The 16,116-nt window shown below is 31.4% G+C and overlaps 1 protein-coding gene across 1 annotated transcript; it reads right to left on the reverse strand.

Annotated features, from left to right (window-relative positions):
• Window positions 1-2,612: 2,612 nt before the first annotated feature.
• Window positions 2,613-3,290, reverse strand: LOC108913389 (28S ribosomal protein S23, mitochondrial). Its single transcript, XM_018718940.2, has 2 exons — window positions 3,142-3,290; window positions 2,613-3,092 (listed from the first exon to the last, which is right to left on the reverse strand). The coding sequence occupies exons 1-2, from the start codon at window positions 3,183-3,185 to the stop codon at window positions 2,927-2,929; spliced, it is 210 nt and encodes a 69-aa protein (XP_018574456.1). The 5' UTR covers window positions 3,186-3,290; the 3' UTR covers window positions 2,613-2,926.
• Window positions 3,291-16,116: the final 12,826 nt, after the last annotated feature.

The following is a 16,116-nucleotide window of genomic DNA, read 5'->3' on the forward strand; positions in this document are numbered from 1 at the left end:
AGATCGTAAATGCATCTACCTTTTGCAACTATAACTAGTTGAATATTAATATAGTGAGTACATATACATTAATATAGTGAGTATACATAAGTACGCGATTCATTCTAATATTAAGAAATTTTCATAAAAATTATGTTTTTTTCTAGGTAGCCATGATAAAAAACAAACATTTAGATTTTATTCATTTAACATTAAATAAACTACGTATGTAGGTAACAAAGATGAACTATAATTATACATACGAAAATTTAACAATATCAAGCAAACAAAGAATAAATTATTATAAAATTAAGCTAATAATGACCGACATTTCGGCCATCTCTTCTTATACATAATTGTAAGGGTTGTCTAAACGACTGTTGTACATTTTCCAACATTTCGGGGGTGATTGAAGCGAAGGCACGTCTGATTTTTTGCTCTTAACTCATCAGCAGTTTGCGAGGGCTCTTCGTAAACTAAATTATCCAGATGTCGACGGACATGAACATTAAAATAAGGCGGTGCTCCGTCTTGCATGAACCATATACGCCTAATGGCACGCAGAGGAATATTCTCCAATAAGTCTTCAAAATCTGTCTGGAGGAAATGGAGGTACATCTCACCTTTTAGGATTCCGTCGAAAATATGAGTATAAGTATTGTCCAATGATGCCTGCCCAATTGACGGAAAAGCGATGCTGTTTATCTATAAAAACTTTAAATGGGGACTCCGGTTATCATTTCTGTCCTCAACTTTGCCTATTGCCCACTGACAAAAATTTACTCTATTTTGAAAATCTTGCTCTGTAAGTCTTTGCTCATATTCAGGGTGATAAGCGTGAAATTTCAGTCGCCGTAAAGTTTTTACTACAGACGTTTGTGATACATTTAGATTGCTACTAATTTTTCTTGATCCTATTTGAGGGTTTTCAACAACACTGGCAGCAAAGAGAAATTGGGTATTCTCATTGTTAACTCGTCTGCGTCGTAGTGTTTTGCTATAATTAGCATTAGCAGTTAGTTCAAACCTGTGCTTAACCTCTGCGACTGTCACTTTTTATAAGAAATGTAGAATATCTCCTAAACCGCTAGAATTAGGTATAGGGTATAATATATGTTTTTGATTAAGAATTTCTTGCTTCATCAGAATATTGTACAGGGTGTTCCATTTGAAATAAGAAAGTTGAACCGTGTACAGGGAAAACGCAACACCCTGTATACTCGTCAATAATTTTTAAAATATGCAAAAATATGGCAGAAAAACCTTGCACTGTCCCATTTTGTTGAATATTATAAGGAACGAACACTACGGAAGAAATACGCACTAAAAACTCACCCTGTAGAATGATTTATAAAAAAAACAGACGGATAATCTCATAACAACCCAATATATAAATATTTGTTTTTCTACCCCTATTTGGAGGGTGTTTCAGGGTGGAAATGGCTCAAGGATTTTTCAACAGATGCTCTTAGCCATACAGGTGGACAATCTCATAACCTGAGATGTTTTAGTTTTTCTACCCCTATTTTAGGGATATTTCGGAATGAAATTCTATACATATGTTCTTAAAATGATTTATGAAAAAAACACGTGGATAATCCTGTAATAAATTAAGATATAAATATTTTAGTTTTTCAACCCTTATTTTGGCGGTGTCTCGGGGGTGTAGTTGTACTGATTTCCATTCCATGAATATACATATTATGAATACTCAAATTCATCCAAACCCAATAAATAATAAAAGAATGGGTAATAATAATTTCTAAAAGTGCTCGTTTCCATTTTCAGGTTGATGGAAATATTCCATTTTTTGAGACTTTGCATTGTCGATATCTCGAAAACTGTTTATTTCCGGACTTTGGGTGGAGGCTGGAGATTCTGAAGATCGTAGATCCTAAACCTCAGTAAGGTGTAAGAGTGGACTAGCACATAAACGCTTGAAGTCGGGTCCATGCGCCCTAGTCCAATACAACTACATAATTCAGAACTATGTCCATGCTTTGGTTAATGCAAGGCAAGTTCGGTATTAACATCTAGATGCTCTAGATAAGTATATCTCTGTCATTTAATCTGTTACAATTAGAAAAGAACAAAACAAATCTAGCTAGATGTTAACACCAAACTTGCCTCCAATTGAAGGCAGACAATGAAACTTTTTAAATCCTATTTTGGCTTTCTCTGCATATTTTTAAGAAGACTATTGTTGAAATAAAATTCGTTTTTAATTTCATGTTCCTTTACAAAGTAACTTGTAAAACATGAATTTGATATGTTTTTTGTATTGTCACACAAGTCAAAAATAAAATGTGTAATAAATCAAATGTTTAGTTTGGTTTAATTCTTGATATTGCGTACAGTTAAGAGTTTAGACCATCTGGGGTAAATCTCAGACTGTGTGTTATAGACACTTTGATGTGTAATTATAATCTGTGACGTAGGTAGCTAACGAATTAACCAAATTTTATTTACCTGAGATCTCCGCTATTGTGAATGCTGTTCCAATTACCTACGTGAGATTAACTGAGATCTCAAGTAAATAAAACAAGGCTGTTTATTAATATCGCCGGTTTTATAAGCTAATAGTTGTTAATCTCGGAAGGAGGAAAATGAATAATTTCCAAGAAATTCTTGTTTAATTTTTAAAGACTTTTTTACAGATTTTTTAGTTATGTTATGACTTCTATGGATTTTTTCACATTAATTTGTGGATACGTGTATCCACAAAGTTAATAACTGACCTGACCTATAAAATCAATTTGATACCATGAAGTGCTTTAAATTTATGGTTAAAAATAATTATTTCCTTAATATAATGCCCCTAATCTCAATGGGTATGAGTGACAGAAAAAATTGTTTGTTTATATACCTACTCTGAAAATTGTCTATTTTAAGTTACTAATTTATAAATCTATATGATGTAAATTGTTAATTTTGATAATTATAAAACTTACGATCTAACTTTATCTTCTTCGTAAAATATGTGCCTCAATTTAATATTCAGCTCGGGCCTTTTAATTTTTGGTATGTCTAATGGCGGAAATGTTGCATACACATCATACCACAACGGACGATCTTCCCATTTTAAGGCTGTAGACTGAAGTAAACCTGAATTTCTATGAAAACTATATAAGTAGGTAAAAAAAATGACCGTTTTACTTTTACCTTGTAAAAATAGTGCCAATTTTTTCTAAGCGACTCCCTGCCATTATAGGTATATATATTTAATTTATAATTTCCGTTTCTAGCATATAAATTACTAATTAGTTTCTGAATAAACTGAATCACAAAACATGTAATAGAATACACAAAACAATTAAAACATATAATAGAAGAAAACGAAGCTTCGAAGAAATAGAGAGAAACAGGCGTAGCGCACCTACCGGCCGTCAGGTTGAACTAAAAAGGTCTTGATGATAAATGACGAGGTCATTTCACTTTGATTATAGAGGGTATCTTGTAATAAAGTATTATAATTAATATATCTGTGACAAATAACCAAAATAATTTTTAAGGTAAAAATATTGATATCAAATATGAATTCATAAATTCATTTATAATACCATTAAAACCACAAAATATGTAATAGAAGAAAACGGAGCACCTAAGAAAAAGAAACAGAACCGTAGCGAACCTACCGGCCGTCAGGGTGAACTAAAAAGGCCTTCGATGGCAGGCCGGCCTTGATGATAAATGACGGGGTCATTTCGCTTTTATTATACAGGGTGGCTTGTAATAAAGGATTGCAAGTAATATTTCTGTGACAAATAACTGAAATAATTTTTAAAGTAAAAATATTGATATGAATTCATAAATTCAGTTATAATACCAACAAAACATTTAAAAAAATGCAGTTATTAACAATGAATTTAATAAACTCAAATTCACAATTTTGTTTACTTTAAATTACATCAGTTATTGGCTTCAGAAATACTACCTGATGAGATAGGTAAAATAACTTGGTATTATTGAAAATATATTCAAATTTAACGATTTTTAATGAAAAGTTATAGAAAAAATAGGTACACATAAATTATATGAACACGGGGAGAGTTCATAATGAAATAAATTTGTTAGAATACTACATGAATTACATAGTACATTAACCTCTTGAACCGTAACTAACCTCCGTAATTCCTTTTCGCGCTAGCGTATTATACGTCATATTCAGTTTACAATAAAATTCTGATCGTCATAAACAGTATACTGCATTTAAATTATAAGAAAATAAAAACAAAACAAATATTAAAATTGTTGGAAATACATATAATTCTTGTGATCAGTATGTAGAGAAGGAATTTGGATTCTCGTGTTACCGGTAAACGAAAAAATGGGACATGCAATACCTGAATACGTTCATGTAACATCCAGTCACCCTATTTCAGTTAATATATTTGCTAAATCGTCATAAATAACTCGTGAAACATATGATACAATAATATTCCCGTTCAAAGATCTATACCGTTATAAACAAGTAAAACAACTTATACCATTCTAGTCGCTATAGATCTTTGTAGGCAATACATATGCACAAGCAAACTTTTCCATCGTTAGCAAAGACACAAATTATTTAGCAGCGTATATTTCTGTCATAATCACTATTTATTTATTGACTTTGCTCATGCCAGTTATATACATCAAGCGTTCAAGAGATTAAACAGCAGGTTGGTAAATGCCTTATAATAAATTTCAGGAAATCTTTGAAAATACAATCTGAAACCAAGAATTTTTTTAAATTTTCGTGAATTTATGATACACTTACGAGATATATCTTATATTTATTATTTTTTTGCACGATTGAATGCTGTTTTCATGAAAATGTATTTAATAATTGTGAAACAATTTAAACGTTAGAAATCAACTACCATTTTTTCGGCACGTGTATAGACAAACACATTACAAATTATTACATGGTAAATTCTATTTATAGGCTTGTCAAGCATCTGACAGTAATAAAATAATCTCAATCGTGTGAAAACATTTTTAATTATTACATTTTTCTATACTGACATCTTTCTCAAAATGAATTTCAAAACTAATTTAGATTTTATCTCACTGAATTAAAATTTATGAAGAGAATTAAAGCTAAGCTTCAGGGATGGGCGTTTACGCGTCGACTTTAATTGTCGACGTCTACGTGTAGACTTCGCGTAGACTATGTAAACACGTAGACTATGTAAACAACGTAGACTATGTAGACAATGTAGACAAAGCGGAGTTTGCGCTCTAATTTCAGTTTAATCTAACCTATATTATATTTGCGTTACATTTACGTATGATCTATTTTGTGCTGTACTCAATTCATCACTCAACTTTTTCTGTTTGGCTGTTTTTACATAAACATAAAATGAGCGGACGTAAAGCAAATTTAACAGAAATGTTAAATTTTTGTGAAACACTGCCGATTATTTTAAATGGAACAACAGTATATTATGCAAAATGTAAAAGGCACTTTTCGGATTTAAAAAAATACACACTTTGTATATAGTTACTTTCAACATTTCACGATTTAATACAATAGGTACGTTTAGGTAATTCTAAGTAACTGTCGATCAATACAACATTGGTCTAATTGTTTAGGTATTTTACGTTTCAAATAGTGAAATTTTTGTTAAAACAGTTATCAACAATATTATGCTTTATATCTTGCTTNTGCCTTATAACAAATTCGAGGAAATCTTTGAAAAAACAATGTGAAACCAAGAATTTTTTCAATTTCCGAGAATTTATTATACACTTAGGAGACATATCTTATATTTATTTTTTTTCACGATTGAAAAATGTTTTCATGAAAATGTATTTAAAAATTGCAAAACAATTTAAACGTTAACAATTAACTACGATTTTTTCTGCATGTGTATAGTTAACATTACAAATTATTACATGGTAAATTCTACTTATAGGGCTTGTCAAGCATCTGACAGTAATAAAATAATCTCAATCGTGTGAAAACATTTTTAATTATTACATTTTTCTATACCGACATCTTTCTCAAAATGAATTTCAAAACTAATTTAGATTTTATCTCACTGAATTAAAATTTATGAAGTAAGAGAATTAAAGCTAAGCTTTAATTTTTTGTCAAAATTAGAAAAAATCACATTTGATATTACATACTTTACGATATATGATTTTATGCAACTCGTGTGATATTCCGGGATCTCACTTCACTTGTCCCACAAATTCACCCCTTAAACAAAGTCACACTCCCTAAGTGGTTACATAGTTATAATTCAAATGTAGGCAGTTAATAAATGCTTAGACTTATGGTGCAGATGAACCCCAGCAATGATTGGTGATGGATATTTAACAATCGGCATTAAAAAACGCTTTAATTAAATTCATTGTAATATATTCTGGTAACGATCACTAGCTGTTATTGTCGATGTTCGTCAACACCTTAAAAACCAAGCCTTAAATTAAGATATGTCCTTGTAATTTTGTGTGTACATCTATTTCCTTATAAATATATAACATTTTAAAATATACAATTTTAACGTAAAAACAAACAGTGTATATGAAAATATAATACAGCCACAGAAAAGAATTTTATTTTCTATAATTTTACTCATGAATTATAGATATATAGAAATTGTAATTTTATAAAGTGATAATCATATTTTGAAAGATACAATACAACTTGGATACCAAACGTTATCGCCAACCACTCTCTACTCTCGTATTCCATTTTGAAACATTTTATTTCCTAACCATTATTAATTTTCTCTTGATGTTCTCCAAAGCCTTCACTGAAAAAAAGTTAAAAACAAATTATCAGTAGTTATACAGAAATAAGGTCCTATTATACAAAGTTTAACAATATTTACTTTTATTTTTTTAGTTATCTATTACTTTACGCTAACAATTTCAGGGTGATAAAAAATGGAAGAAATATATTAAAGAGAGATATAACACTATCGAGTTTATTTACTTAATATATATGATTTAGTTAAAAATATTAATACGTACAAGACAAATATGGATTAAATAAGTTATAAAAATGTGTTTAAAACGTTTTCAAAATCTTCAAAATAGATATCGATTATCAATTATAGTGATTATAAAAGTATTAACTACTAATTAAACATAGATACGTACTAGGACATTTCTTTTTATGTATCATCCCATTTCGTCATAGAAGTCTCCAAAAACTCCATTATTATTTATATGTCCACATCTCAAGAACTTCAACAAATTTCATTTGCTTAATATCCATTATATTTCATTTTAGTCCCATTCAAAACCATAGAAATTTTATGTGACAATAAATACGTCTTTTCCTAATTTAAAATTGGAAGTTTTTCTTTTCAAATGCCAAGAATGCTGCGAAAGAGATTTTTTTTACTGACCACAAATTTTATAGAATATTTTAAATTACTGAATAAGAAAGATAAAATATATCGTCGCTGCCTTCAAAATATGACATGAATTTTATTAAATTGTTCAGTGGAGTTAAGAAACTGTTTTTTGACTTTTTTATTCAAGAATTATCATTATTTTTTATTTTACCGCAGATAGTCACAATTCTGTAAAATATAAGATGGCTCTTTTTTAACAGATTATGCGTTTTGATATTCTTAATCGAATTTGCAGAACTTACCGCGTTTTACTGAAAATATGCACGTCGCATTTTGAAGACGCAACGACGATATAAACTTACCAGATATTTGGTCTGGAACTTCAACTATCAAGTCGATAGAGAATCTTGATTATTTCTGGCAGGCAGGAAAGAATTATTTATTGATGTTTTTCTTCTCTGTTTAACTAAAATCGATACTATGCTCTACAACTGCTACCGTTTCTTAAATATAACACATTTTGTGGTAATCGACCACATAGATAATATTGAAACATAGAGGTTTTATCATTCAGTGAACATTATTTCTTGAATTTTTCAGTTTCCTGCTAATAATTATAAAACATAAACATATTTTTTCTTTATCAAATATATTTAAGTGGATAATAAATTGTATGCACCAGATCAGTAATAACTAATACTCAACAAAATATTAACTATGTTAGCCTTCTCGTTAAGTCTTCCAGATTTATGGTATTCTTTTCAGCAATACTCTGTAAATATTTTTTAAAACAAGTCTTGAATTGTGTCTCTTGCAAGTTCATATGGCACATGTATCAATCAGTGTTCGCAACCGTACGATAATTATCACACATATATGATAATTTCATGCCTACGTACGATGTATGACAATTTCCATTATAATGCAAATTTTGAGAATTCATCAATTTTATTCGTACCCTGCTAATCAATAACGCGATGATTCTTTCTTTTTTCTAACTGCGCTATCTATTGGCTCATTCCTTCCTTAGGACGTATGCTGTCTTGCCGACTCATGTGTCAATCATTTCGTCCAGGGACCTTTCATCCATTCGTCGCATTCTTCCACGAAATTTACTTGTTGTCGCGGCTGTCAGCTGCGGCTACGATAATTGCCTCACTTCGGGTTGTGAACACTGGTATCAATGTGTCTGTCTTAGAGAATTTTTATCTAGATTACAAACTCGAGTCCAACCTAAAAAAATATGGCCATTACTTTATGCGTTCTTATATTAAATGCATGAAACTAATGGTGTTGGCTACTTTGAATCTAATGTAAAGTATTTAAAATGATAATTCATGTCTAAGAAAGTTTATTATCATTTAGAAACAATCGCTTTGGTGCTTACGCGAGTGCTTGACATATATAATAAATGATATAAAACTTACCTTATAATTTGCATTCTTGCCATCACAGTAAAACAAATTTAAGTCAGACGATAGAAACTAATTGCTGTGCTATTCCTGGAAAACTACTCCAGCAATAAATGTGATGATAAACAATTTGTCAGGAACTAATTACTGTCTAATGAATTGTCAAGAACCGAAGGTTGGAAGCAAGGCTGGACATTGCACTGCTTACATTCCAATTCTACTTCACATTCTTTGGTAGCCGTGATAAAATACAGTATACCATATTCCACTTCTTTTCTATGCTGATGAACGTGGTAATTATAAATATCTGTAAATAAATTTCTGTAAATTAATGTTAAAATGAAGATTTTAATTTCATTGCTATCACACTTGTTAAAGATACTTCCATATAGGAGTTTTATTAAAATTTTATTTTTGTATTTTCAAATGTTTGAACTAAATTAAAACAAATCAGATTATAAATGAATTATTGTCATTTCAATACCGTAATAAATTTCGTTAACAAAAGATTAATATATTTTGTGTGAGAAGAAAATTACTGAAAGTTAATACAACGTATTTTTTACGTATATAAAACGAATTATAAATAGGTATTAATGTTTTTCTTCCTAATATGAAATATATAAACAAATGCATTTCTAAAAATGTCATTTATTATTTTGAAAAGTTGGATAATTTAGATAATAAACATAGGAATAATAATCAACATCAAAATTTACAACTTACCCTGAAATTCACACCAAAACAAAACTGACATATTTCCGACAGATGACATAAACTCTGGATCGCGCTGTTTCCTATTTACGAATATTTTGCAAATTTGATAAGAACCAATGGTTAACTAAATAAATCTGTCAGGGTCCAATCGTCATCCAGCAGATTGTCAGCCACCAATCATAAAAACCTGTCAGGCTGGAAGTGACGTCACGTTGCTCATATCCCCATTCTAGTTTCAGCCCCATGAGTAAAACATTTGAAAAATGCTGATATTAACGATGAATTTAATAAACTCATATTCACAATTTTATTTATTTTAAATTGCATCTGTTATTGGCCTCAGAAATACTACCTGCTGAGATGGGTAAAATTACTATAGGTAAGTATTATTAAAAATATATTTAAATGTAACGATTTTTATTTGTTATAGAAAGTTATAGAAAAATACGTACACGTAAATTATATGAACACGGGGAGTGTTCATTATAAAAAAAATTGATAGAACAATACTACATGAATTACATTGTACATTTCCCCTTCGCTACCAGCTACTGTTTTCGTAGCGCCTATTCTGGATTTATGGGGCGAGCAGATCTATTTTTGTCGCGCTGTCCTTGGTTAGATTTGTAGGGCGCGCAACATGCTTATTTTGTTTCATTTATTTTCATTTCATAATTTTCATTCCATAATTTTCATGTTCTTCAAAATACATATCATTGCTTGTTTATTACTCCAATCACATAAAAGTCTAGGCTATATGAAGGCCTCAAAACATTTTTTTGGGGAGTTCATTCCTGTAAAGTCAAGGGAAGAATAAATTTTATATGAAAAATTGTTTTCAGCTGTGGGTGAGTGTATCTGATCCGAAAAGGGATCAGAAACTACTTTCCAATTTCCAAAAAACAAAGGGTTTGTACCCACGCCCCCTTAAACAAAATCACACTCCCTAAGTGGTTACATAGTTATAGTTAAAACATGCTTAGATTTAAAGAACGGATTAACTCCAGCAATAATTGCCCAGTGATGGATGTTCAACATTACTCATTAAAAAACGCTTTCATTAAATTCAATGTATTAGATTCTGGTTACGATCACTAGCTTTCATTGTCGATTTTCGTTACCTAACACCTTAAAAACCAAGCCTTAAATAAAGATGTTCCCTTCTAATTTTATGTGTATATCTATTTTCTTGTAAATACCTATATAATATTTCAAAATATATAATTTTAATGTGAAAGCAAATAAGATACAGGGTGTTGCATCACGAGAGGGACATGGCTTAATGGGAGATAGAGGACATCTAGGGTAACTAGGATCGCCTATGGAAATAGCTCCTTGGCCATCCTTTATTAAGATACAGGGTGATTTATGATTTTCGGTCAAAACTGCTTTATCTCATAACTTTGGTAGGGAATGGAATAATGGGTTCATATTTGGTAGGGTTAATGCGCTCACGATACTTCATGTATGCATGTATGACAGCAAAAAAATCCAGCTGCAAAAATTGTTAATTTTTTGTGCAAGTCTAGGAAACAACACTCTGTATGAATTTTTTTGAAATTCCGATACGATATTCGGAAAAGTGATCTTAAAGACGTGTTTCTTTTTTTTGTTACACTTTGGTGGTTATTTAAATAAGCTATTGAATATACGAGACTACGGCTTCTAAAACTAAATTACGTAAAGGGCACATCATAAAAATGGTTTTGCAACTAAAATTAGCGAAGGCTTAATTGAGAGTAAATGTTATAAATAAGCATGCATGTTTTAAACCTCATTTTCTTTAAATAATATGTATTCCAGGTCCGGACTGCAAAATTTTTAATTTTTTTTGTAACTAGAGAATATCGCCCACTATGTATTTTTTTGGTATTCCCATACGATTATCGAAGAGAACTAAAAAGTAATCTCAGCGACATGTCTCTTTTTCTTGTTACACTTTGATGATTACTTAAATACGCTATTCAATGTACGGTAACAAGGCTTTTGAAATTACGAGTAAGTAAGAAACACATGAGACATGAGTAAGTAAAAGATATATGATAAAAATAGTAGTTTATTTTAGTAAATAGGATTTCTAAAAAATAGAAATAAAAAAGCAAACAGGAACAAAGACTATTTAATAAAACACGGAAAACAAATAACAATAAAACACAAAGAAAATAATAGGTGTCTAAATGTACATTTCAATGGCAAATTAATTTTATAGCAAATTTTCAAAGTGACCTCCCTCAACTTCGATACATTCTCTTACTTTTTTACCCAAGTTTCCAATTGCTCGACGTAGCATTACTGGATTATTTTGTATTTCATCGCAAGCTGTCGACTGGAGCAGGATCGGCATAGCTTTCAGCCGGCTACGTCACATCGGCTGCGCGGTAGAGGTTGATAACCGTTCGTGCCGACTAGAAGTATTATTTATGTATGGATCTATTATTAGTAGTAGGGATGTTGATGATTTTTTTGCATTTCTTCTGATACAATGAGTGGTCAAAAGCGGCTTGTGTTTAACTTGGATAATAATAAAACTTATATACTTATGGACCCTGATGGCAGTGCTAGAGCTCACTTTCAGAAAAGAATTAACGATTTGTCATTTACTATAAGTAATATTTTAGATAATAATCATCAATCGCGTATTTACTATAAAAGGTTTTGTTAACATATTTCTAACTAACGAGCGTTCAAATAAAAACGTGGTCAAGTTGGTTCTGAAAATTTGGACGTAGGGCGTAGCGTATAGCAAATGAACTTAAACGTCATCTGTCAAAGCGCTATATCGCCGCTATCAATTTGAATATTTTCGTTTTAAAAAGCGTTTAAAATGGTGTTTTCTCAAGAACAAAAAGTGTTTATCATAGAGTCCTACTTTAGAAATGGACGCAAGATTGATGGAATATGGAAGTATTCTATTGAGGAATGTTTCATAGAATTTCAAAATTAATTTCCCGGCGCTGTTGAGTACAAAATTTTTCAAAGTGCAGTTCAGCGTTGTGTTAATGTTTTTCGTGAAACGGGCAGTGTAACAAGAAAAGAAGGAAGCGGCCGACCTAAAAAGCGGACTGAAGAATTAAAAGAAAATGTCCAACAAATAATGGAAAATGCGCCAAGAACTTCTGTACGTGTTTTATCACAAATGGTGGGAGTATCAGTCGTTACCTGCCACACAGTGTTAAAAAAAGATTTGCGTTTGTTCTCCTATCGTTTAAATTGTCAGCAAGAACTTCATGAAGTTGATTTTCCGCGACGGGCTGTATTTTGTGAATGGTTTTTAAACAACTACGGTGAACTTCATAATATCACCTTTTTTTCTGATGAAGCCTGGTTTCATTTAAGTGGTTACGTAAACTCACAGAATATGAGAATGTGGTCTTCTGAAAAAACAGATAACTTTTTTGTCGAGGGTCCTCTACACGCTCAAAAAATTGGAGTTTGGTGTGCTCTCAATCGAAGAAGGATTTATGGACCTATTTTTTTTAATGGTACTCTTACTGCGCAAAGGTATAGAGAAGAAATTATCGCTCCTTTTGTTAACCAGCTGGAAGAAAACGAAATTACAAACTTTTACTTTCAACAAGATGGCGCAAGGGCACATACGGCAGGCGAGACGATGAATATGTTGAGGGAAGTTTTCCAAAATCGACTAATAAGTCTCAATGCTGAACATGAATTTCCACCGAGGTCATGTGATATTACGCCGTGTGATTTCTTTTTGTGGCCTTACCTTAAAAACGCTATTTTTGAACTGCCTATTCCTGATTTAAACCATCTGCAGGCTAGACTTATAGACAAGAAAGATTCGTGAAATTGACAATACCCCGAGCATCTTAGAAAATGTCTTTAATTCTTTGAGGAACAGGTGTGAAAAGTGCTTGGAACAAGGAGGGGGACACTTTCAGCAGCTCCTTTAATTGTTTGTTATTGTTATCACGATTATTCTTTAAAATAAAGTTATATAGTCATTAACGTTATTGAAACTGACAGCTGCTATACAGCTCGTTGAGAAATGAGGTTAAGTTGGTCGCTATAAGCTACTCCCTACGTCCAATGTGTCAGAGCCAATTTCGACCACGTTTTTATTTGAACGCTCGTTATAATGTTTTACTGCTTCAGACCTGTTTTTCATAAGCTGTAACCTGATATATTATTTCCTTTATATTTGCAGTGTTAGTAAAAATTGCAACTTGACTAGTGTTATTAGCTTATTGGAATGCAGGAAGTTACCAAGGTTATCAAAAATAAAAGACATTGTACTTAACATTTTAATTTATTACTTATATCAGACAGTACATTAGTTTGATAAAAGTAAAGATATTCACTTAGAGTATTACTATCATTAGATACATCAGAAAAAGAACTTATAATTTTATTTATATTTAGATCATTTTTTTAGACTGGATAACATTTGAAATTGGTTTGAAAAAGCAAGAAAATCAAATTGGATGGAATTGATCAGTGATAGAGCTCACTTTCAGGAAAGAATTAACGATGTATCATTTACTATAAGTAGTACCTATTTTAGATAATAATCATCGATCGCGTATTTACTATGAAAGGTTTTGTTAACATATTTCTTATTATCAAATAAAGTTTTATATTGATATTTGTGTATTATTTTGAGGATACCTAACCTGTCTGGTGTCTGTGCTGGTATAAAAGTAGGTGAATTTAGATTTCTTCAATCATTATTACATTAGAATTGTGCTGAACAGTTTTATTTATTGATTGTTATATGCCTGTTCCAGTAAAGTATAAGTGCATCAAATGCGGAGGAGATTGAGACCTACCAAACAGAAAATGTTTCCCATGTGAAACTAAGGATTATTTTAAGGATGCAGATGGATCGAAGCATGTTCCTAGTTCTTATTTTGATCAAAATAATTCCAAGTAACTGTTGTTGCTAGTACTTTGCTGTGTTAATTAAAGAATATCTAACTAGTGCGTCTAATGTTATAGTGTTATTTTACACCACATAACATTTGTTTTAATATGGGAATTTAATTACTTTTTGTTATATAAAAATTAAACACAGTGGGCTTTTAAAATATTTTATTTATTAAAACAATGCAATATAATTCAAACATTATTTTGTGATAGATATAACCACATTTGCAAATTGTGTGGTAGCCAATTATTGACGTCATCGTTTGGAGTGTTATTCCAATTTGATTCCTCTTCCTCCTGTTGAGCATTCGATGGCCCATTGTTAACAGTGCTCTGTTGTTCATCATTGATACGCTCCCGGTTTCTCTGAATTAAATTCCTGAGATCATCATTTGGAGCGTTATTCCAATTTGGACCCTCTCCCTCCTGTTGAGCAACCCATGGCCCATTGCCCATTGTTAACAGTCCATCATTGATGCTCTCCCAGTTCCTCTGATTTAAATTTTGTTGCTGATACAGGCTGCATCTACATTTTCTCAAATGTTCTACCAATCAACGTCGTAAGAAACAATTACGGGCAACTAATTGTTGCTGATACAGGCTGCGTCTACATTTTTCAAATGTTTTGCCAACCGACGTCGTAAGAGACGATGATGGGGAGCTAATGGACAATTGACAAAATCTAACAAATATATATTAGTCAAAAACTAGATAATCACAAAAAAATAATTTGTTATTTCCGAGATATTAAGGTTTCAATTACTTACCCCTGTAAACCATATTAATAAGAAAATATATATTTTCAAGTTAAATAATTAAATGTTGAAATAATGATACATTTACTTGTTTAATGCAGGTATATACAGGGTGTCTCACATTTAAATAGCAGGACTTCAGGAATCAGTAGAAGACCTCATTTTGAGTCTAAAAGTTCCTATATACAGGGTGTCTCACATTTAAATAGCAGGACTTCAGGAATCAGTAGAAGACCTCATTTTGAGTCTAAAAGTTCCTATATATATGGGTCCTAAAACGCTTCGTTTCTGAGATACAGGGCGTTCAATTTTATTTTTGTTTTATTTATTTATTTTTTAACTAAATAACCGCTGACAAAAAAAATCATCATGTTGCGGCGAAAGACTTAGTATTTGAGGGCAAATAATTTGACACAGAAAATCATCGCATATTAGTTCCAGTGGTGGAGATAGAGGGGTCTCTATGCATATTTTTATAAAAAAAAGTATAGCCGATTTGATATTTTCCAAATGTTTTCGAAAAATATGAAAGAGCATTCAATTTTACCCAGAAAAGGCCCTCTTGTCCAAAGTCGATAGGAGGTGGCGTTTTCAAGAAAAACCGAAAATACTGTTTAGAAATCGAATTAAGAAAAACCGAAAATACTGTTTAGAAATCAAATCAGACTTGAAATGTCATTCTAATATTGACATTTGCGCTTATTTTATTATAGTTTCTAATTGTGTGTAGAGTATTAAAAAAAATTGCAACAAATTCAAAATGCCGTTTAAGTTTACGAACCAAGAATACGCAGATATTCACTTCGTATACGGGTTTGCCAATGGGAACTCGGCAGAAGCTGCTAGGGAATATCGGAGACGATTTCCTAATAGAAGACAGCCGCATCCACACGTTTTTATTAATATTCATCAACGTTTCGCTAATGACGGATTGAATCTGGTCCATAGGGATCGCAACATAATTAACGTTAATATTGGCAGAAATAGGAGGAATCAGCGAATCTTGCACGAATTTGACAGAGATCCCACGACGAGTACCAGAAAAATTTCCAGGATTATTGGTGTTTCCAGGTG

This window comes from Anoplophora glabripennis, unplaced genomic scaffold, assembly GCF_000390285.2.
Source record: "Anoplophora glabripennis isolate ALB-LARVAE unplaced genomic scaffold, Agla_2.0 scaffold1128, whole genome shotgun sequence".
Lineage (NCBI taxonomy): Eukaryota > Metazoa > Arthropoda > Insecta > Coleoptera > Cerambycidae > Anoplophora > Anoplophora glabripennis.

Coding starts and splice junctions, on each gene's coding strand:
- LOC108913389 (XM_018718940.2), bottom strand. CDS start 3,185: ATGGCAGGGAGTCGCTTAGAAAAAATTGGCACTATTTTTACAAG. Junction 3,093..3,141: donor ATTGGCACTATTTTTACAAG/GTAAAAGTAAAA, acceptor TAGTTTTCATAG/AAATTCAGGTTTACTTCAGT.